The following is a 22,345-nucleotide window of genomic DNA, read 5'->3' as shown; positions in this document are numbered from 1 at the left end:
AGGGACCTCCACATCTGTGACCAGTCAGGGAACTGCCACACAGTCTGGGCTATGTTGGACGTACCCTCCAGACTAAAACACATGTTGTTGTGTTTCCACTTCCACTGAGTTAATGTCAGAAGAATGAAAGGTGCATTGTGAGTTTCTGGTGGGACCTAATGAGAGAACTACATGCAGACTCAGGGTTTGCAGCACGGCCGTGCCTTCCATGGCAATGGCACGATAGCTCCTAACTGGCTTTCAGGCCTCGGGGGAGATGGAGAGTCTCGTTGTGGGTTGTAATGTGACCCAGTAGCCAGACCTCCTCATCATGACCTGGCTTCTATCACACTCAGATCACGAACATATGGACAGGTGGGGAGAGCAGCATCCCTCACAGGTAAAAGTGATACATCCTGGATTCGACAAGGACACCTGGCCAAGACCATTGTCACCAACCACTTAGTGCTGTGTGACCTGTCACATAGCTCCAAGCTGTAGAATTACAGCAAGTTCACTCTGACTAGTCAGTCAATAAAGGGGAAAAAAGCCCCACACACTCCAAGTCTATCCTGGCCCTCAACCCCTGTCCCACATGCACAGCATCAACCACTCCCTTGCCTGTCCCCAGGCTCCTCATCAGCTTTACTCACCGACACACAAGTTCCCTGGGACATGACTGACTTGTGGACTCAGCTGAGGCACGTCTTGGGGTATGAAAGGAAGGCCTGGCTTTTCACAGCTCTCCCAGGCTCTGTTGAAACCACTGCCTTCAAACCACACTTTTTTTTAATTTTTTTATTTTTTAAGATTTATTTATTTATTTATCTTTAGAGGGGAAGGGAAGGAGAGAAGGAGAGAAATTTCAATGTATGGTTGTCTCTGGTGTGTCCCCTGCCGGGCACTGGCCTGCAACCCAGGCATGTGCCCTGACTGGGAATCGAACCGCAATCGTGTGGTTCACAGGCCCGCGCTCAATCCACTGAGCTACACCAGCCAGGGTTCAAAGCACACTTTAAGAGCCAGCTGCACATGTCCCTACTGGGTAGGCACTAGAGACTCTGACCTACTATTTGATCCTCACCGCCAACCCTGCCCTGCCCTGCCCTGCACCTCTCACTTCCCCCAGGCTCCACCCCAACTGCTTTTCCAGTCTGAGTACCCTGCTCTCCAACTCCTTTCCTGACTCAAATCCCCAAACTCCCTCAACTCATCATCTGTGTTCATGGTGTCCCCATCTCTACAAATCCTCACTGCCCTCCAGACTCCTGGCCCCACACTGGATGCCCATGTTCTTCTTGTTCCCTCTCCCACATCCCATGTCCTGTGTCCTCTGCCAGCCTGTACATCTGGGGCTCCTTCTTATCCCAGTATCAGGGCACTATTCTGAGTCTCTATGAAACTTATTCTTTTCGCCAACCCTGTTTCTCACCACGCTCGCTCATCCAAGTCCGGGAGAATGGCGCCCTCACTTCACTGCACCAGCTCCAGTGGCTCCTCCCTCAACAGGTAAGTCAGGTCCTTCATTTTTCTCAACCCCATCCCGAGACCCTGCAAAAAGAGCCCTCTTCTGAGGCATCCTTAAGTCCCCTTGAGCCCATACAATGCTTAATACCCCCAAATACGCAAGGCTTTGCTATTTCTTATCCTGATTCTAAGCAGATGCCGTCCTTCCCAGGCTCCTTTTGCTTATCCACAATTCACCTCCAGCCAGGTCTCCAAGTCTTTCAGGTAAATACCCCAAAGACCACAAGGAGCAGAAAAATAAGTAAAAACAGAGCCAGAGGAGAGATGGACTTCCCGTTTCCCAGATTCAGGTTCTGGGTTCTCTCAGGACAGTCACGCGGAGTTCATGAAAACCGCAAGGACAGAGAATGAGGTCAATGACCTCTGGCCTAAGCTCAGTGTCACAGAGGGCACACAACAGGCTCGTCGAGTGCAGGCCTGGCTGATGCGACAGGGACTTGATTACTTACTGGCGTAGTTGACCTTTATGGCAGAATATTTTTTTAAATCTCTGTGATCTTGCTCCTTTCAAGTGCAGTAAAGTCCTGGGTGATGTGGCTCAGTTGGTTGAAACGTCATCCCTTGACCAAAGGGTTTCAGTTTTGATTCCCAGTCAAAACGCATATTTAGGTTACAGGTTTGACCCCCTGTTGAGCCATTTATGGAAGGCAAGCAATCGATGTTTCTTTCTCACATCAATGTTTCTGTCTCTCTGTCTCTCTCTTCCTCTCTCTCTAAAGGCAAAGCTTGGTGAAGATAAAAGAACTTCTAAAATGCAGTGAAAATGTATGTGGAATGAGAACACTGTTGGTTACATCACTGTCAAGGTGTGACCTTTCATGCTGGCACGTCTTCTCGGATTCCGAGAAAAAGGCCACACAGAGGCCACCTGGGCTCCAGAAGAATCTGGGCAACCAGGTGATATGCTGTAAATACCAAATCAGAAGGGAGGCAGGGGAATTGGAAACATTTATTCTAAAAATTGAAGTCAAATCAAGAAAGAAATTGGAAGATTTGAAAATATGGCACAGATCGACACTGTGAGCAAGAGGACAGGATCAGCTAGTTACAGGTAGGTGATGTCAAAGTATACCATGCATCACACAAATTTAAAGGGGCAGGAAAGACTAGATTCAAGACCATGCAGCAAGGCAGTGAGACTGAACTCAACGCCCCTGGAACAGAAGGCTGGGGAGATTTTAAAACAGCAGAAGGAATCTCGGGCATCTGCATTTGCCAGTTGGCCTCACGCAAAAGTAAGACTTCTCATGAAATCCTGACAAGAGGTTGTCCTACATCTTGGCCGTCTTCACAGCCCAGTTGATTGTGAAGGTCCCCACCCAAGTTCGGCTCAACCCACCCTCATAGACTGAAACCATAGACAAACACCAGGAGTATTACATTTCAAGGGATGTCCCCAGGCTCTTGCTACAGATATTCTCTGGGTCCTAAAACTGGCAAGAAGCTTTATAGGAAGATTTATGTATATTTCCAAAAAAAAAGCAGAGAAAGTATCTGCAATTACAAATTGCAATTACATTTCTAAAGGAAGTTTCATCTAAAGGATTTCTTAGTCTGAACAGGACTTTATCTCTTGTCTGTGGATCCTGGTGAATTAAATCTCTAGAGAGAAGTGGTTATGGCTTTAATAAAAGACAGGAGCTGTGGGAATAGAAGAAAACCATCACTCAGCATGGTAAAGGCCACACATAAAAACCCACAGCTGACACAAAATTTAATGGAGAAACACCAAAAATATTACCAAGATCATGAACAAGGCAAAGATGCTGCTTTCTCCACTTATTCAAAATAGTACCAGAACTTTGGCCAACAATTAGGCAAGGAGATGAAATGAGTTATTCAAATTGTAAAGAAAGAAGAAACATTATCTCTATTAACAGACAGCAAAATTTTATATGTCAAAAACTAAATATTCTGTCCCCCTACACACACACGAAGAAAACAGTGACAAATTGAACTCACTAATAAAATGACTTTGCAAGAGACAAAAATCAGCACTCAGCATCATATCCATTCTTCCCAACAACAATGAACAATCATAAAGTTGAATTTTAAAAAAACAGCTCCCATTACAACAGCATCAGAAAGAATAGAACACTTAGAAACAAACTTAAGCAAGGAAGTGGAAGATGTGTACACCGAGAACTATGAAATGTTTCTGAAAGAAAGTAAAGAAGAAACAAATGAATGGAAAGACACCCATGTTCATGGACTGGAAGACCCACAACTATTTACATATTTGATAAAACCCCTATCAAAATCCCAATGACTTTTGGGCAGAATAGAAAAATCTACTCTAGAATGCATATGGAATCTTAATGTACCTTCAAATGGCTGCAATGATCTTTCAAAAAGAAAAGGGATGAAATTGGAGTTCTTACACATCTTCATTTCAAAGCTCACTACAGAGCTAAAGCAACCAAAGTAGTGTGACACTGGCACAAAACAACGTCCGCTCATGAAAAGACACAGTTAAATGGTTTCAGAAAAGAAGCCAACACTGTTCAATGGGGAAAGACAATTTTTTAACACATGGTGTTGAACAGCAGTGTCCACATGCAAACAAGTGAAATGGACCGTAGCCTTATACCATACACAAAAATTAATCCAAAATGGATTGAAGCCTAAAACGAAAACCTACAACTATAGAATTCTTAAAATATAGGGGGAAGCATTATTATGTTGAATTGGCAATGATTTTTTTTAATATGACACTAAGAACACAGGCAAAATTAGAAAAATTGGATGCTGTCCAAACAAAAAACTTCTATTCAAAAGAACACAATCAACAGAGTAAAAGGTGACCTGAAGAGTGAGAGAAAATAGTTGGCAAACTATAACTATATACAATATGGTACGAAAGGGTTAATATCCAGAATACAAAAAGAACAACAACGAAACCAAATAACCTGATTTTAAAATGGGCAAAATGCTTGAATAGACATCTTTCCAGAGAAGATATACAAAAGGCTGCAAAGCCCATGTAAAGATGCTGGACATCACTATCATTACGAAAACACAAATCAAAACTCTCAGAGTCAGAGTTGTTGCTTGTGATGCTGGGTGTGGGTAACTCTGCTGTGCAGATAACAGAGAGAACAGTGCCCTGGATGGTACCTGTGATTGCCCCAAAGGCTTCTGCAATCAGAGTCATCACCTCTCACCTCTCAGCCAACTGTGGTCTTCGAAAGGGCAAGGCAGGTCCAAGTATCACGAGACAAATGCATGAGGACCTGAGCACTCAGAGAACGTAAGTCCTCCAGCTCTGTGTCTGGGATGAAGCACAGATTTCTCAGTGTCAGTTTAGTGTCAGTGTTTGGTTGTGGAAAGGCACAGACTGGGAGTCAGAGACACACATGCCTTTCTCCTGGTCCCTCATTGCCCAGCTGAGGCATTATGCCTTCAGGCTCCACAGCCCTCCATCACCCCACTGAGGTGTGTTTCTATGAGGCACCATCTCCTAGGACATCCCAGAAACTGGGGTTTGAGAAAAACTAACACGTGAGCACCAGGAGCAAGCCAGTGTTAGTTGACTACTCAGGCTCCTGGGGCAAAATGTGGGTCAGGACTAACCAGTGAGTGTGAATGACTTGAGCCAGTGAGCCAATAAATAACAGAGCAGAGTCCAAGGAATGATCTAGAATAGAGTGAGGGGAATAGGCAAGCGCTGACTAGGGCAGCAGAACCAGGTGCTCTGCCCAAGGTCATTAATGTCATCCTACCTCTGCTGAGGGCAGGTGAGGACGTGCGCAAGTGCAGAAGGGGTGTCAGAGGGTAGGAGTGGGGAACAGACTTGCTGAAATTCTTGCCCTTGCTAACCATTTGTGTTTGGTGGTTATAAGATAAAATATGTTAAAAGAAGTTAAAATGCTTGCATATGTGAAACTTACGATTAATACCCCACAGCCTAAGACCAATTGCAGGAAGCAATGTTTCTCTAGAGAGCAGCAAAGGGTCGAAGACAGGGGTCTCAGGTCCTGGAAGGACAGGGAGCCTGTCCCGTGTGGCCTGAATTCAAGGGACTCTGCATTCTGGTTCCAGTCTATGAAGAGGTTTTTGATCATTCATTCATTCATTCATTCATTTACCACTTATTTCCTTCTAATTCATCAAAAGCACGAAGTGTTTGTTACAGGTTCATCACTAAGCTGGTTGCAGCTATAGAGTGGGAAGGGACATGGGAAAGTCATTTTCTTCGTATCTGTGACACCATGACACCGACACATTGGGGAAACAAAGAAGTGATCTCAAGTCCAGGGTAGGGAGGTGGGATCAGCCACCTGACGGGGAGGCCTGGGCATTCCCAGGACTGACTTCACAGGTACTTTGCAGGTACTTTGGTTCTGTAGTAAAACCAGATGAGGTCTCCATTTCCTTTCACTCCCCAGGCCAGAACCTCTCCCTCTGAGCTGAAAACACCTAAGAAGAATGATCCGAGCCAGTGGTTGGTCTAGGGAACCACAGATACATAATAGCGTAGTCAGTGTAGAGGAGTGGGCAAGGCTGCAGATGCTGACAGACCCTGAGGGACTCTGACCAGCTGTCCATGGTCTGTGTGACTCTGCCTTAGAGACTGTGCCACCTGTGGCACAGTTTCCCCTCAGCGAAGGAGGATAAATATTTGGCCAGGTTGTCAGTGTATTAACTGTAAAATATTCAGAGTCTCTGACCTAAATCTTGGGATAGAAAACTGTTCAAATAAGAGGCACCGTTATGGATCGACTCCAAGAGAGAATCCCCTGGGCTGATCCCTGCTGGTCGAGGGGCTGCCAGGACCATCTTTTCTCCTGTTTCTCCCTGGCCTTCTCTGCTGACCTTCTTCTGGACTCTCCTATGTCTTCTGCACGGTCAGTTAATAATCCACAGACATGTGGTTGGTGTCGATAAAGATGGATTCCCTAAAAATGGTTCCGGGACAGTATGTGCAAGGAAACAGAAGGATTTTCATCACTGGTGGGGACGGGGACATTCACATGGCCTCAAAGCTTCACCCCACAGATTACGTATGTACTAGCCCAAAATGCAACAAAGTGATGTTAAAATCCCCATGTGATGCACTAGGAAAGACACAATGTCCCTTATGTAGAAAAATCATTTAAATGAATCATTAAGCAAAAAATACACAAACCTAGGATGTGGGGCATTATATGTGGAATGTGCCACAGAGTAGGGACCCTTCTGAATTGAAAAAAAAACAGAGAGAAGACAAACCAGGGAAGTCAGTATGTGACCCAAGGTTGTATCCCTGACCAAAAACAAAAACAATGAGAAGGATGTTGTTGGCACAGAGGAGGAAAATTGAAAAGGTACCAAATATATCACAGTTTTGTACCAGTGTAAATTATTGGGGTATGATCCTGGACTTGAGGTTACATGGCATTCTCAGGTCTTTATTTATAAGGGTCTTTATTCTAGTTGCTGAAGCACTTAGCAGGAAAAGTCACAAAGTCTACCACTTGTTATTTTAATTTAAAAATATTGTAAAACTGTGTGTGAATCAATACAGCAAAATGATAACCAGTAATGAATCTAAGGATATGAGTGTCCTTGAACCTTTTTGGTGGGTTGGATATCTTTGTAAATAAAAACATTACGGAACAAAGAGAAATAACCCTTTAAAGACAGGTGGACCTTCTAGACCCTTCATAGCCCTCCTGTGTGGACCAGGGCCTGCGTGGGGCCTCACTCTGGGTTTAGAAATGAGGAGACAGACAAGACCAGTCACTGCCCAGGAAGATTAGGGCAGTGACAGAGGTAAGGGCTGGACCTGGGGAAATCCCAAGGAGAAGTACTGGCTCCTTGAGTCACTAAGGGAGTCTCAGGGAGAAGTGTGTTTGCTGGAGAGAAGTATGGAGGCAGCCCCATGGACATGCCAAGCCCAGTGGCCAGTGAAGGAGGAGAAAGCAGAATGAGTTTGCCAAAGTGTGAGCTGAGGGGCCCACATCTGACTCTCCCTTGGACACAGCCTGACCTGGAGGCCTTGGCTGGCTTCTTTCCCTCTGTCGGTGTCTGGATCCTCTTCTCTATAGAACAGAAAGTCATTGCCATTGTTGCACCCAATGAAAAGGAAAGAAAGGAAAGAAAGCTGTCCTGGCAGTGCTGGGTGAATTCATTAGAACTCTTAACTAGGGCACTCTATACAGTTGGTAACATAAGGTAGTGTTTGTCATTGTTTGTATTTCTGTTCTTGTGGTGAAGTTGGTATTCCTAGAAATTCACCGATCCCCATGCAGGTGTCATGGTTAGGAGCCAGCCCCTGGGGTCACATCCCCAGCCCTGGAGTGGATGTACCATGTCCTACCCACATGCCCTTGTCTAGCTGGCTTGGGCTGACAACACCTCAGAGCTGCCCTTTCTCTCGAGAATTGACCTCACTCAGTGGAAGCTAGTAACCACACACCCTTCACTCCCTCTACTCAGGGGGCAGACCTTGGCCAGTGGCTGACTGGAATGGAGATGTAAAAGGATGGTATTCTTTCTTTCATGGCTGGTCCAACTCTGTGGTGATATGTGTGGGGTCGAACTAAAGTGTGATTCCAGCCCAGACCCTCTGTCCTCAGTCTCCCTGCCCTCCCAGCCTGCTTCCCTCACTCCCCTTCCTTGATAATGCTCCCTCAGGAAAGCACTTGAAGAAGCTGCTCTGTCTGAGGCCCTGCTTCTAGAACATCTATCTCAAGGAAAACACTTCCTAGCTGCGTGTCATGTATTAGAAATTCTACTTGCTACAATAAGTACATCATCAAATGAAATTTCTGTGGTTTAATGTAATAGATTTTTCTTTGTTGCAGCATGTCTACTTGGTAGAGCATTTGGTGGGAGGAAGTTTTCCTCTCCCCTACTCACACTCTCAGGGACTGAGGCTGCTGGAGGTTGTGCCACAATCTGAGTCTGGCTTCAAGGTCACCCTTGAAGGCCACATAGATGGGAGAAGAAGTCACTCCTGCTTCTTAATCACTGAGGCTCAGAATTGACACCCATCATTTCTGCTCTTGTTCCATTGGTAGAAAATAATCACATGGTCCACCTACAGGCAATGGTGACAGAAATGTGTAGTCTCTAGCTGGACAGTCATCAGTTAGGAAGAGCTCTACACCCTGAAGGGGGCAAAGATCTTTGGTGGGTAGTTATCTCTGTCACACTTGTCACACTTATCTCTGTGACTTGAAGCAAGTTATTTTACCTCTCTGGACTTTAGTCTCTTTACATATGTAACTGATCAATTAATAAGATCCCCTCATAGTTGTGGGCATGAATCAATGCGTTGAAATACCCACAGTGGTTCGACTAGGGCTTGGACAGAGTAAGGGCTCATAATATTACATATTTTTTATCATTTGTGGAGAGTCCACTCTGGGTTACATAGGGATAATCCTCCACCCATGACGTGCAGATAATCATTACACCTATGTGACAGAGGAGAAGAAAGTTCAGAGAAGGGAAGTGAAAATCCTGAGATTCCATAGTCAGGGGCAAACAGAATCAGCCCAGGTAGCCAATGGAATTTTACACCAAGAACTGTCAGACTTTTTGCTAAACAGCGCCACACACAGACTTTGACTTTGCCATTTGAAAGATGCAGGATCCTGTAGGGAACCGGCCTGCATGGCAATGGTGAATGTAACTCAGCTCTGGTTCGGAAAACTGACAGGCACAAAGTGGCACATAGGATCCAGGCCCACAGATTGGCTTTCACGTGGGAGACCAGGCCTGCATTATATCGAGGCTGCTTGGAGGCTTGCTTTTGCTAGAACTACCTCACCCTGAGTTAAGGCAGAAAATGTTTAATGTATATCTTTAAGGTAATGCCCTAAAGTCGGTGCTAAGCCATCCCAAGGATGGAGTGTAACAAGATCAATCACTTTTATCATTCCCTTGCATTTGCAACATTCTTTTCTTTGTTATCTGTAAAAATTAATCACCTAAAACAAACTCAAGCATGAATGAGAACCTTCTTTGATGTAATGCTCCCAGAAAGCAATAAAAGCCTGTCCAGGCAAGAGTCGGGGCACTCTCTCACTCAGAGAGTGGCCATGCTGTTCCTTTTCTCCACAGGACTTCTGCAGTCCGTGTGGAGTTTCTTTGTCACATCCACAACACCACAGACACCGCTGGCCGGAGTCCGCATCAGGATCCCAGGAAGGGTGCTGCAATGTCCTGACTTAGTCTACCTGGCTGGACCCCTGCCATCCTTTCCCCTCCTGTCTTCTATCACTCCCCCTTTAGGCATGACACTCCAGCCCTGCTTTCTTCCTAACCCTCACAAAATCCAAGCTTGACCTCACTTCAGGGCCTTTGCTAATGTTCTCCTCTCTGCCTTGAATACTCTTCCCACCTGTCTTTCCATGGCAGGCTCTTTCTTTTTACTCTGCCCTCAGCTCAGTGTTCATCTCAGGGAGGCCTTCCCTGCTCACAGTTCAGTCACTTGCTTTCACATCACCTGCCCATCACCCAGGACCATCTAAGATTTTTTTGTGCTCATGCACTTGTTTAATGTCTGTCTTTTTTCTTAGGCTTTGAGCTCCACAGAAGCAGGGAGACCTTCATTCTTATTGGTCTTCTTGTATCCCCAGCAACTGAAAGAGTGTCTGGCACAAAGTTCAGCCTTAGTAAATATTTGTTTACTAAACCAAGAAATTAATGGATGACCTGATAGCCTATGTGTCCCTTTGCCCCCTCCTTTCCCCTCTTCTTCCAGGGATTGCTTTGGGCCATGCACAGCTTCAGAGGGTACCATCCACACAGCAACAACGTGAATTGGTGGGAAGGGGACAGCGTTTGAAAATTGCACAACCTACATGAGTGTAGTGCCGTCTTAACCTCCTCTTCATTCATTCATTCCTTCACTCAGTAAATATCTACAGAGTACCCATGATATGCCAGTTAGTGGTGCAGACTCAGTGGGAGATAGGAGATTATAATATGTCTGTGTGACACATCTGAACGCTGCAAACAAAATAAAAATAGAGCATATGAAAATGTCAAAAATACACATAGCATTGTGAATTTCACATTCACTCATCTTTCTCCTCTACTGTTGTTCTCACTCTTTCTTTTCTCTCTTTTTTTTTAGCCTCTGCACTCACTGACAGATGCTCTGTATCTTTTCCAGTCTCCCTCCTACCCAGTGGGCTAGAACTGTTTTGGACATGTCAGTGAAACCTATTGTTAATTATTTAGGATTTGGCAAGCTCGCTGTTAATCTGTTGGTAGCTTCAAAATCAGATGTGGTGAGAGAATTCACACCTCAACCATAGGCCAACATTATGATGCAGGGTTTGTTGATGCCATTTTTCTGAAAAGCTGCTTTTTTTAGTACATCACCATTTCCATCTGTTTCCGGTGGAGAAACGTTGCTTGGTCAAGGAATAGCCTAGTTTTTCCACAGCTATTACTCTCTCTGTGATACCTCAGCTCCATCCTGGGCTACAGGAACCAGGAGCTCTAAGCCTGTGTTGTGCTGGTAGGGAGAAAACAGAAGGAGAATAAGAGTCAGAATCAGAAGAAGAAGAAGAAAAGCATGAAGAAGATCATGAAAAGGGGGAATAAAAAGGAAAGCCATAATGGAAGGGATGAGAAAGAAAAGAGATGTATTTATCTGTGAGAAGCAGAGGGCAGGGTAGAAAAGCCGTAGGGACCAGCCAAGACCCACCACTCATGTCCTCACAGGCAGTTGGGCCATTTCCCCACCTGGGGCCAGAAGGTGGCTTGGTTGCCTGGAGAAATGAAGAAACTGCCTTCACAAACACCCTGTAACAAAGTGGGGTAAGGACCTGCACAGCTGGGCTCAGGAGGAAAGAGGGCTTGTGATCTTCACCAATGGAGGCTGGGGGTCAGGGTGCTTCCATTTTTAAGTGTTCAGGAGTCTGGGTTCTGGACTCTTGGGTCTGAGTAAGGAGGAAGATTGGACTTCTGCAGCTGAGAGAGAAGGGGGCTGGGAGGCTGGACTCTTGGGACATAAGGAAGCGGAAGGACTCAGGTTTCTTGGCCTTTTAGCTGGTGAGACTCAGAGGATAGGCCCAGGCCAACCTTGGCAAGGTCATCCACTCCGCACCCTTTCCTGGCTGCCTTGGGCAAGGAGAGGTATAAAAAGGCTCCGTTTCCTGGGAGAAAGAGCAGGAGCGTGAGAGTTGTAGCAGCCTTGACCATGAGCCCTGCTTTGCTGCCAGCCCTCCTGGGACTGACCCTCGCGCTGCCCCGTGAGTGAAGACCCCAACTCGGGAGGGGATCTCCTGGGAGGATGGGCCACGATGGATTTTCTGTTCTCATCTCAGGAGTTCAGGCACTGACCTGTCAGTCGGGAACACTGCTGTCTGTGAAGAACGTGGCAGAACTGCCCTTTCAGTGGACAGCAGATAAGAAGATCTGCAGTGAGGGCTGGGGTTGCCAAGACACCCTGATGCTCCTTGAGAATGGTGAGATGGGCCCCATTCACCCCAGGCAGGACCACCACCCTCACATGTGCAGGGATTTCCCTCCTCCTCCTGACCAGTGCTGCCTGTGTTCTGTGTGGAGACTCAGGAGACCCCCTCCCTCATACCAGCAGCTGTCCCCTCCTTCGTAGGAGGAAGACTTGGGAGCCCAGGTACCTCCACGCCAGCCTCTCACCCCAGCTACAGACCCTCCATCTAGGAACCCAGAATCCCGATCCTCCCCCAGCCTGACCCCTCTGTCATCCAGGACCCCAAGTGCTCCTAGTGTTCACCAAGGGCTGTACCCAGGAGAAGGATCAAGAGGCCCGTGTCACCAAGCACCGGAAAGGCCCTGGCCTCTCCATTGTCTCCTACACCCGTGTGTGTCGCCATGAGGACCTCTGCAATGACCTCTCCACCACCCGCCCTCTCTGGTCCCCACCCCCTCTTGCAGGTGAGAGGGGAGGGAAAGGAGGAGGAGGAGAGAAAAGGGGTTGTAGGGAGGAGGGGAGCACAGAGGGACTGTTCGCTTAGACCCCTCCTGGCCACCCAGCCTGTCCATACTCTCCAGGACTCCCTCCCCTGGCATAGCTTCCTCTCACAGTCCTGGGGCAGCAAACCAGACTGCACCTCAGACTCTGGCGACGGCCTGAACCTGGGCTGTGCTCCCTTTTATACACTCTTGGGCTTGGTGCACTCATGTTTCCTTTAGGGTTTTGGTATTTTCTATTCTGAAGTAAACTTGGCCATAACTTTTCACTAATCTTGTGTATATCCTAAACTGGGTTTGGGGTGAAGGTTTGCCTTCTCTTTCTTTCGGGCATCCTGTTGGCTGGGACTGGGTAGTGGGTGTGTGGGTGAACTCTGTCCTGGTTCCTCCCAGGGCACACCTCCTGTATCAGTCCCTGGTGCCCCTCCCAGATCTCATGCCACCCTCTGGTCTCTCCCCAACCACATGACGCCAATTTTTGCACCCCAGGTTGACATGAGAGAGACCTGAGCAGGGCAAGTCTGGGAAGACTGAGGAGGTTAATTCTGGGGTCAGGAAATAGGATTGGGTAAAAGGCACCAGATCCAAGTACGGAGGCAGCTCAGTCTTTTCTTCCTCCCTCTCACCTCCCAGTCCCAGGGTCTGTGCGGTGCCCAGTCTGCTTGTCTACAGAAGGCTGTGAATCTGCAACAGAGGTGACATGTCCCGTAGGGCATTCGCATTGCTACAATGGGATCCTCCAGTTCCGGGGAGGTGAGCTGGAACATGGGGCTCCCTGTAGGCACTGAAGTCAGGGAGGGCAGCTGAGACCTGGGACTTGACGGAGGGTGGGTCTGACTTCTCGGGGTTGGATGGTTCCTCATTGTCATCTCACCCTCTCTCACTCTGCCTGGGCCCTTCCCACAGGGGGCATCAGCAGCACACTGAGAGTCCAGGGATGCATGTCCCAAGCAGCCTGCAACCTACTTAATGAGACTCGGGAGATCGGATCCTTGTCTGTGAGTGAAAAATGTGGTACTGACGGTGAGTTCCATGCCCTGAAGACAATGCTGTGACCATCCCTGAAGGCTTAGGATACAGTGACCCTTGTGAAAGTCCTGCATCCTGCACATCCACCAACACTAGCACCCACAAGTAATTAAGAAGTGTATTCCTCACTCAGGGCAGTGTAATGTGAGGGATTGTTGTGGTAGGTGCTTTGGGATGCAGGTACTCACAGGAGGCTTCCACTTGAAGGGGAGAGGGTGCATGGTCCAGGGGACCGGTATAGGGCAGGATCTCACTGGTGGGTGTTTTAAGAGACACCAGGACTGGTCAACTAAGTGAAGGTAGATTGTCCATGTGGGAGGGAACACGGAGAAAGGTCAAGTGGAATGCAGGGCTGGCTGCTTTGAATTCCGCTTCATCCATTGGATGTAGAAGGAAGTGCAGAGTGCCTGGTTTTCATGCAAGGAGTGACTCATTACCTTTAGTTCTATGTTCCCACTCTTGACCTTGGGAAGCCTTGCATCTCTCACCTCTTCTCCACCACCCTGCCTCCCCCATCCTCATGTATCTCCCACCCATGGTACCAGAGCAGCCCAGCAGCTGTGCTGTAGAGGAAGAAAGGTCAGAGAAAACTGGGGGTGCTTCAGCTGTTTTAGGGGCAGCATGAGCCAAGCAGGGACACTGAAGGTGTCCCCACTCACCCACACAAACACAGCCCAGCCATGCCCCAGAAAGACTGACAGTGCCCTGGAGTGTCTCAGGAGAAGCACAGGAGTCAGGGAGGAGAGTGGGGACTTAGCAGAGTAGGAAGAGGACCTTCCTTGTCTGAACCTCAGTTTCCTCATCTGCCCATGGCACCCAGCCCTTAAAGCTTCAAGAAGAACATTGAGTGGATTCATCAAACAGTCCTCTGTTTTTGAATCCCTCTGACTGGACTGGGAGTGTTGAGTACAGGGTCTGGATGTCACCAACAACAATGTTTATAGCCTGAGGCAGCACAAGGGCCATCTTGAAATGAAAAGTGAGTTTGTGTAGGATTCCAAGGTCTCCTGTGGGGACTGCAGAGGATTCAGACCCTGTCCCTGTCCTAAAGGGCATCCAGGACAAAGAGATGAGATGTCACAGATGCAGATGGTCACAGGGCTGTGGTGAAGGGGTCTCAGGGAGCTGTAAGCAGGAAAATAGTGTCTTGGGGGTGGGCAGGGAGGTCTTCACAGAGGAGGTGGCCTGTGAGCTGTGCCTTAAAGCTTAGGTGCATTTCATTAGTAGAAGAGGAAGAAGACATGAACAGCAGAGGAAACAGCAGGTGCAAAGGCCTGGAGATGGCAATGAGCCTGCTGTTTTCAGAAAGGGCTCCTCAGCTCAGTCTGAGTTCTCGTCAAGAGGATGGGTGCAGCTGTGACTTGGGGGTGGTTACCAGTTGTTCAGGTAGACAGAGTGCGTGTGCGAGACCTCAGAATAGGTAATCCAAGTAGAAGGATCAGTGGTGGAAGGCCAGGGAGGCCAGATCTGATCTGGAGCATGTCTTGGGAATGGATATTGGTGCTGGTGTAGGGAGGGAGGGTGGAGGAAGGGTTCACATTTCTCTTGGGCCAAGGGAAAAATGGAAAGGTATTGACCACATAAGAACAGTCTGAGTCCCTCTTTTTGATTAATTCTGTTTAGTTGTCTGGCCCTCATCTCTGAGACTAGGAAACATTCTTAATCCACAAGGCATTCCTGAAACAAATCAAACCTAATCCATTGAACACACCATACCACACAGATACACACCCAATACACACTACAGACATAATCAGACTCACAATGCTACATGGACATGACACATCACATACTACACTCATGCCTTTTTATACCTTATAACACACACCACAGACCTCACACACCACATATCATATACAACATACAGACCACGCAACACATCACATGCCACATACACCATACATAAACTAAACACAGACACAAAAAACTAATACCATGCTGCACCTGGGCAAAAAACACAACATTCATCATACCCACATACCACACATACTATACAACCCATGAAAACATATCATATACATGTCACATACCTCATACACCCCCCACACACACTTCCCCACATACCATACACAGATGATCCACAAACCACACACACGCCACATAAAACATAGCTACAATGCCACAAGTGAATATTCCTAATACATAAGCTTGTTCTGTTAGCTTTCAATATTGGAGTTAGATCTTAGGGGATGTGTCTGCCCTCTATGGTTCAGTTCACTTTAGGAATTTAACTAACATTTATTGAGCAACAGTGAGACCAGGCATCAGAAGTTGGAGTAAAACAAGACATCATGGAGGAAAGAGAGCATTCCAGGGTGACAGACAGCTTCTGGGAAGACCTGGGTCTGGGGGATGGCTGGGTGCAAGAGCACAGGTTGCCCAAAACAGGCCATGGCAGGAGCCCATTGAAGGAGAACAAAGAGCTGGAACATGAATGGCCTTGACTGCCACCCACCCTTAGGAACTGGGCCGTGGTGCCTGTGAGGGCAGTGGGTCTGCACTGTCAGGAGGAGCACAGCAGCAAAGAGCTTAGGTCTCAACCGGGGAGATACAGGTTCCCATCTGGGTTGGGCCACTGAACCAGCTTTGGGGAATCACCACCTCTATGAGCCTCTTTCACCAAACTCAAGGAGGAGTGGGTGATTCCAGACAGTCAGGAGCAGAGGGGCACATACCTGGGGTGGGTGGGGGCCTGCTGAGGGCTCAAAAAAGAGCTCAGAGGCCAGCATAGCTTCAGAAGTGTGTTCAAAAGAGAGCAGATCAGGACATATGGATGGAGAGGCAGGGCCTCTGGGGCCAAAGAGAAAATGTTATTATGAGTGTGGTGGGGAACTATTCGAATCTTCTGAGCAGAGAAGTGATATGAATCAACCAACCTTTTATGGAGATTCTGCTGGCTTCTGAGTAAGATATAGATTAAGTGGAAGGTGGGTGTAGGGTGGAGACCTCCGCGGAAACTCAGGAAGAAGCAGGTGAGAGCCAATAGGGTCTTGGACAGTGATGGAAGCGGCTGAGGTGGTGAGAAATGGCCAGGGTCTGGAATCATTCTGTAGCTTAAGCCCACAGGATATCCTGATGGGTGCAACATGGGGGTGTAAGACACAGAGATTGTTAAGAAAGACAGCAATGTTCTCAACGTGGGCAACTGCAAGTCAGGAGCTGCTGTTGACCAACACCTGGAAGGTGGGGGAGGGGAGAGCAGGGGCCAGGCTGGGAGAAGGGCAGCAGGAGCCACCGTGTTGTTGTCTGTGAGGGAAGGGAATGAGTGGTCCTGCTTCATGAGGCTGTTGTGAAGGTTGCACATGTTGGTGGATGCTGTGTCATCAGCCCAGGAGTTCCTGCATCATGTGACACATGCCTGCTGGTGACACAATGGCTGTACGTGAAGGTCTAGGCTACTGGGTTTCACACTGGACTTCTGAGGGCCTCAGAGGTCAAGGTAGCCGAGCACAGTCATCAAACCCTGTCTTCTCCATCATTAGCCCCAGGGAGCCCAGCTCAGCTAATTATTAGTGGTGGGATATGGGGAAATCTACTTCACAACTCCTCTGCCTCTGTTTTCCATCTTGAAAATGGGGAGCAGTAAATAACACCACCTACTCTGGTGGCCACTGTGAGTAAATGAGGTAACCCGGACAAGAGAGCGCCTTGGGAACCTTAAATGGGCTACTCCCTGGAAAGCAGTCTCCACAGCTGGGCACATAGTAAATGCTCAGTACGCACACTAGGCATTGGAGGAACTTTGTCTGGGACATAGGATTTCTCAGTTAAAAGAATATAAGGTGTCCACCTACACTCCTCGTTATCCAGATGGGGACCTTGGGCCCCAGCGAGGGAAGCAGAGATGGCTCAGGTTAAAAAAGGTCCATCTTTCTCTGCCACACCCTAGGGGAGGAGCAGCCTTCAGGGGTGTTGAGCAAGGTCCCTGCAGATACTGGAGCAGACGTGGTGGTGTAAGGAATGGAGGTGGATACAAACATCAAAGGTTCCTTCCCCACGTGAGATCAAGTGACTGTGTCCAGCTTACCTGAGTGTGACTGATGAACGTGATCACCTTCCCAAACGCGGGATCTGGAGGAGGAGACATGGCTTGTTCCTGGGCTGACACAAATGCTGGTGATTTCTTCTTCTCAGCTTCTCGGACCTGTCAACAGGGGATCACGCATCAAATTAAACCAAATCTGGCTAAGAAACCCATGGAATGGGATGCAATTACGAACGTGACATGTGGTTTGGAGGAGGTGTGCCAGGAGACTCTTCTGCTCATAGATGTAGGTGCGTGGACTGTGTACCAGGGTGGGACCATGGCATGGCATCCTGAGTCTCCCATCCTGGATTCTGTTCCCTGAACTTCCTACCTACTTCAAATGCCTGGAATTCTACACCTCACTCTTTCTCTTTCTCTTTCTGCACCATGCTGTCCCCTTCTGAAAACTAGGTGCTAAATGTTACTACGTAATGTGCTGGGACATCATGAGGATATATCTGATGGTCCATGCAGGTCTGAGAACAGAGCTGGTGCACAGTCACTTCAGTGATTGTGAGTCTTGCTAAGCACGCATTTTGTGCCAGGCTCTGTAGAACCTGCTGGGCCTGCCTTCCTGCAGCTCTATGCACCAGTGGGGAAGCAGAAAATCCAGAAGAGAAAGAAAATAGGGAGAGTGGGTGAAGATCGCAATTTGAAAACTGGGAAATCAGGGAAAGCTCTACTGAGAAGGTGACATTTGAGCAAGAACTGAGAGGGGACAGAGTTGAGGGGAGGACTCAGGCTCAGGCTCCAGTCTTGGCCCTGCCTGCAATCACCCATGCTCTTGTACTCAGGGAACCTATGTTCACCCTCTACCTGCTAAGCATCCAGGAATCCCTGGCTCCTGCCTGGCTCAGACCCCTCCCTACCACCACCCAGCTGTCACTCCCCTCCCCCACAGGACCCACATCACTCATTGTCGGGAGCAAAGGCTGCATCAAGACGGAGACACAGAATTCCCAGACTGTCTCCATCCACTTGGGGCCCCCTGGAATGCTCATCGCCTCCTACACCCATGTCTGCTCTTCCAACGGGTGCAACAGTGCCAGTAGTACCAGCGTCCTGCTGAACTCCCTCCCTCCTCCAGGTAGGGGACCCAGGGGAAGGGGGAGAAAGGGGGCATGGGGAGATGGTGCCCCAGAGACAAGAATCTCTGTGCTTAAGGAGGGTGCCTGCAGCTGGTACAGAGCTGTGCACCCCAACCTTCTTTCTGCTCCCCAGCTGCTCCTGTCCCAGGAGACCTGCAGTGTCCCACCTGTGTGGGGCTTAGTGGAGTCTGTACAGACTCTGAAAATGTCATGTGCCCTAAGGGTGCCACTGGTTGTTATAAAGGTTACATTGGTCTCGAAGGAGGTGAGTGCTGAAGGCCAGGTCCCAAGGATGAAGGCACTGGGGGCCAGGATTCAGTGCTGCTGTAGTGGGAGGGTGTTTGAGATCCTGGCTCAAGGGTTTGAGGGTGAGGGTGTCATGTACCCAGAGTTTTAGATCTGAAGGTGGGGAGGGGGGCCAAGGAGCCTGATCTCTTGGTCTGAGGGGGGAAATGTTAGGGTCTGGGACTCCCGGGTCTTAGGAATTTAAGTGTGCACTGCTTTGAGACCCTTCTGACTCTGTCTTCACTCTCTAGGTGGGTTGACCTCTGCACTTAGCATTCAGGGCTGTATGGCCCAATCTTTCAACTCCTTGTTGAACCACACCAACATGATTGGACCATTCCACACAGTTGAGTTCCCTGGGGTTGTCAATAAAGATCGCCAAAGTGGAGCTGCTCCTGAAGATCTCCAAAATGGGGCTGCTCCTGCCCCCTACCTGGCTTGGGTGGTGGGGCTGGGGCTGTCCCTAGCTCTCTGGTGTGGGATGACCACGCTACTCACTCTATTTCCCTGTGATTCTTAGCCCCTGCTGACCCCTAAACCAAATCCTCCCTGTGACCTCACAACAAAACGCTGGGTTATTTTACCATCTTCTCCATGAATTCTCATCCACACGCACAACCACACACTTTGTGACCCGGTAGCAACATACGGAAGGGCCTGGGAGAAGCTGAACTGGTCCTGTGGGAGCTGGACACTCCAACAGTGGCCACATGTGTCTGATGAATAAAGGCATTGTCTTTTCTCCCAGTGCTGGGGTTTCTCTATGGGAGGGAAGGGCAGGGCTCACAGGAATCTGGGGTGGGGAGGAGAGGAATCCAGAGAGAGATTCACCATGTCAGGCCCATCCTCCACTGGTCTGGTGCCCGTCTCCATCCCAGCTGGGGAGGTAGCAGAGCCCTCGGGGTTCTGCAGCTGCAGGTCATCACCATGACCTGGGAGGTGAAGGTGCACTTTGACCAATGAGGCTTCTACTTAGGAGGCAGGTTCCCTGCCTAATCCCACCTGAATCACTTGACATATGGGCTTGTATGAAGTGGGAAAACAAGAGTGTGTGCGCAATTTCCTGAGGCTGATGTCACATGTCCTGTTACCATCCTAGGTGAGATTTTCAGGCATCTCCTTTTAAAGTGCTCCACACACCAATTTACTCACTCATTCCCTCTGGGATCCAGCACTGAGGCAGCAGCTTGAAGGATATCAGTGGCATACAGGGAGGAACTGAAATGTCTGGCATCAGGGTGAGAGGTAGGGGACACCTTCCTCCCTGACAGAACTGCAGGCAGTGGCCATTGTTCCCTTTTCTAAGTCCTCTTCCACACCAAGCCACAGGGAAATGGCACCATATCTGAGGCTCCATCATATCTCTGGCTCACACAGTTTTCCCTGTCCTGGTGATTAATAAGGCTTCACCCCATCCAACTTAGGGAAATACGCAAGCTGGTAACAGTAGCTTGTTCATATGAAGGGCTTGGCTAGGTATAGGCTTCAGAGCTTCCTAAATCCACTCCAACAAGCAACAGCTAAACCCAGTCCCTGTACTTCCCGCAGAGTCGCCACAGGTCCATCACGAACAGCAGCCATCTGCAGATTGCTTTATAGCTTATGCTAAGTGGCCCCAGACAGAACACAGGTGGTGGTGGCTGACTTTGGCCTCCACTGCCCAAGGAACCCCAGAGCCTGTGCACCCTGCAGACATTTACAAACCACGTCGGAGCACCGCCACCTCTATAAGCTGTTGAGGGGGGTGATTGGTGGCCAGTGGTCAAGCCAGTTCTACCAACTGGCTGAACTGGGTAAATTCCTCCCATTGACCTACCAATAGCAATCAAGACTCAACCACAAGGGGAAGTTGAACTCAGCATACATGAGGGCTCATCTCGAGTACCCAGACTGAGTGATAGGGGAGGCTGTGCCACTGGATCCTTCAGGACACCTACTACATTAGGCCACACGACCAAGACAGGGAGTCAAAGCAGCTCTACCTAATACATAGAAAAAGACACAGAGAGGCTGCCAATCTGAGAAGACAAAGAAACATGGACCAAAAAAAGAACAGCTCAGAACTCCGGAAAAAGAACTAAACAAAATGGAGATGAGCAATTTATCAGATGCAGAGTTCAAAACGCTGGTGATAGGGCGGCTCAAAGAATTCACTGGGTAGTCAACAGCCTAAAAATGATCCAATCAGAAATGAAAGATACACTAGTTGAAATAAAAAACAATTTACAGGGAATCAACAGTGGAGTGGATAAAGTCAAGAATCAAATCAGTGACTCAGAACATAAAGAAGCAAAAGACATCCAACAAGAACGGCAAGAAGAAAACAATTTTAAAAAGTGAAGATAGTGTAAGGAGCCTCTGGGACAACTTCAAGCATACCAACATTCACATCATAGGGGTTCCAGAAGGAAAAGAGAAATAGCAAGAAATTGGAAACCTATTTGAAAAAATAATGAAAGAAAACTTCCCTAATTTAGTGAAGGAAATAGTCCAGGAGGCATAGAGTCCCAAACAAGATGGATCCAAATGGGACCACACCAAGACACTCCATAATTAAAATATTAAAGGTTAAAGGTAAAGAGAAACTCTTAAAAGCAACAAGGGAAAAGCAGGATTTTCTAAGACTGTCAGCTGATTTCTCAAAAGAAACTTTGCAGGATGCAAGGGATTGGCAAGTATTCAAAGTGAAGAAAAGCAGGGACCTACAACTTACATTACTCTATCCAGCAAAGCTATCATATCTTCCCTTAGAATCAAAGGGCAAATAAAATGCTTCCCAGACAAAGTAAAGCTGAAGGAGCTCATCATCACCAAATCATATTACATGAAATGTTAAAGAGAGTTATTTAAGAAAAACAAGAAGAACACAACCATGAATGTTAACATGGCAATAAATACATAGCTATCAGCAATTGAATCTAAAGAGTAAACTAAGCAAATAGAATCATAGATATGGAGAATATTTGGATGGTTGCCAGTTGGGAGGGGGTTTGGGGGACTATGGAAAAAGGAGAAGGGATTAAGAAATACAAATTGGTAGTCACAGAATAGGCCAAGGGGTGTTAAGAACAGTAGAGGTAATGGAGATTCCAAAGTACTTACATACATGACCTATGGACATGAACAGAGCAGGGGGATTGCCAGAGGGAGTGGGGATGCTAGGTGTAGGGGGTCAAAAAGGGGACATGGGGACAACTATAATAGCATAATTAATAAAATAGAATAAAAAAGAAAGCCTCAAAGATTCTGACATACACACATAAAAACTGTTAGAATTAATAAATAAGACAAAATTTCCGGAGGAAAAAAAATCAACATGTAGCATCCTTATTTCTTTGCACAACAATGAACAAACCCAAAATAAAATTAAGAAAACAATTTTATTTACAATAGCAGCAGCAAGAATAAAATATTTGGGAAAAGTTAACCACCCACCAAATGTTGCTGTCATAAACTGAAAAGAAAAAAAATTGGAAAGACATCTGTATTCAGGAACTGGAAGACCCCAACT

At 47.7% G+C, this 22,345-nt stretch overlaps 1 protein-coding gene across 1 annotated transcript; it reads left to right on the top strand.

Moving 5' to 3' along the window:
* The first annotated feature begins 1,438 nt into the window (after window positions 1-1,438).
* On the top strand, window positions 1,439-19,575 carry CD177 (CD177 molecule). The gene is made up of 12 exons (XM_037067790.1): window positions 1,439-1,488; window positions 9,559-9,647; window positions 10,017-10,112; window positions 10,202-10,255; window positions 11,778-11,918; window positions 12,184-12,369; window positions 13,039-13,158; window positions 13,312-13,428; window positions 17,569-17,709; window positions 18,363-18,548; window positions 18,683-18,814; window positions 19,086-19,575. Exons 1-12 carry the CDS (start codon window positions 1,439-1,441, stop codon window positions 19,352-19,354), a joined length of 1,581 nt encoding a protein of 526 aa, XP_036923685.1. The 3' UTR covers window positions 19,355-19,575.
* The last annotated feature ends 2,770 nt before the right edge of the window (window positions 19,576-22,345 follow it).

This window comes from Sturnira hondurensis, unplaced genomic scaffold (genome assembly GCF_014824575.4).
Source record: "Sturnira hondurensis isolate 20B ecotype Veracruz unplaced genomic scaffold, ASM1482457v3 Scaffold0017418, whole genome shotgun sequence".
Classification (NCBI taxonomy): Eukaryota; Metazoa; Chordata; class Mammalia; order Chiroptera; family Phyllostomidae; genus Sturnira; species Sturnira hondurensis.
The sequence above is the reverse complement of the archived record's forward strand: the minus strand, read 5'-3'. Positions and strand labels throughout refer to the sequence as shown.

What these genes read in the sequence shown, in the direction of transcription:
- CD177 (XM_037067790.1), top strand. Translation starts at nt 1,439, where the DNA reads ATGGCGCCCTCACTTCACTGCACCAGCTCCAGTGGCTCCTCCCTCAAC. An exon ending in GATCCTCCAGTTCCGGGGAG is followed by an intron (nt 13,159 to 13,311) that starts GTGAGCTGGAAC and finishes CCCTTCCCACAG; the next exon opens with GGGGCATCAGCAGCACACTG. An exon ending in TGAAAAATGTGGTACTGACG is followed by an intron (nt 13,429 to 17,568) that starts GTGAGTTCCATG and finishes TCTTCTTCTCAG; the next exon opens with CTTCTCGGACCTGTCAACAG.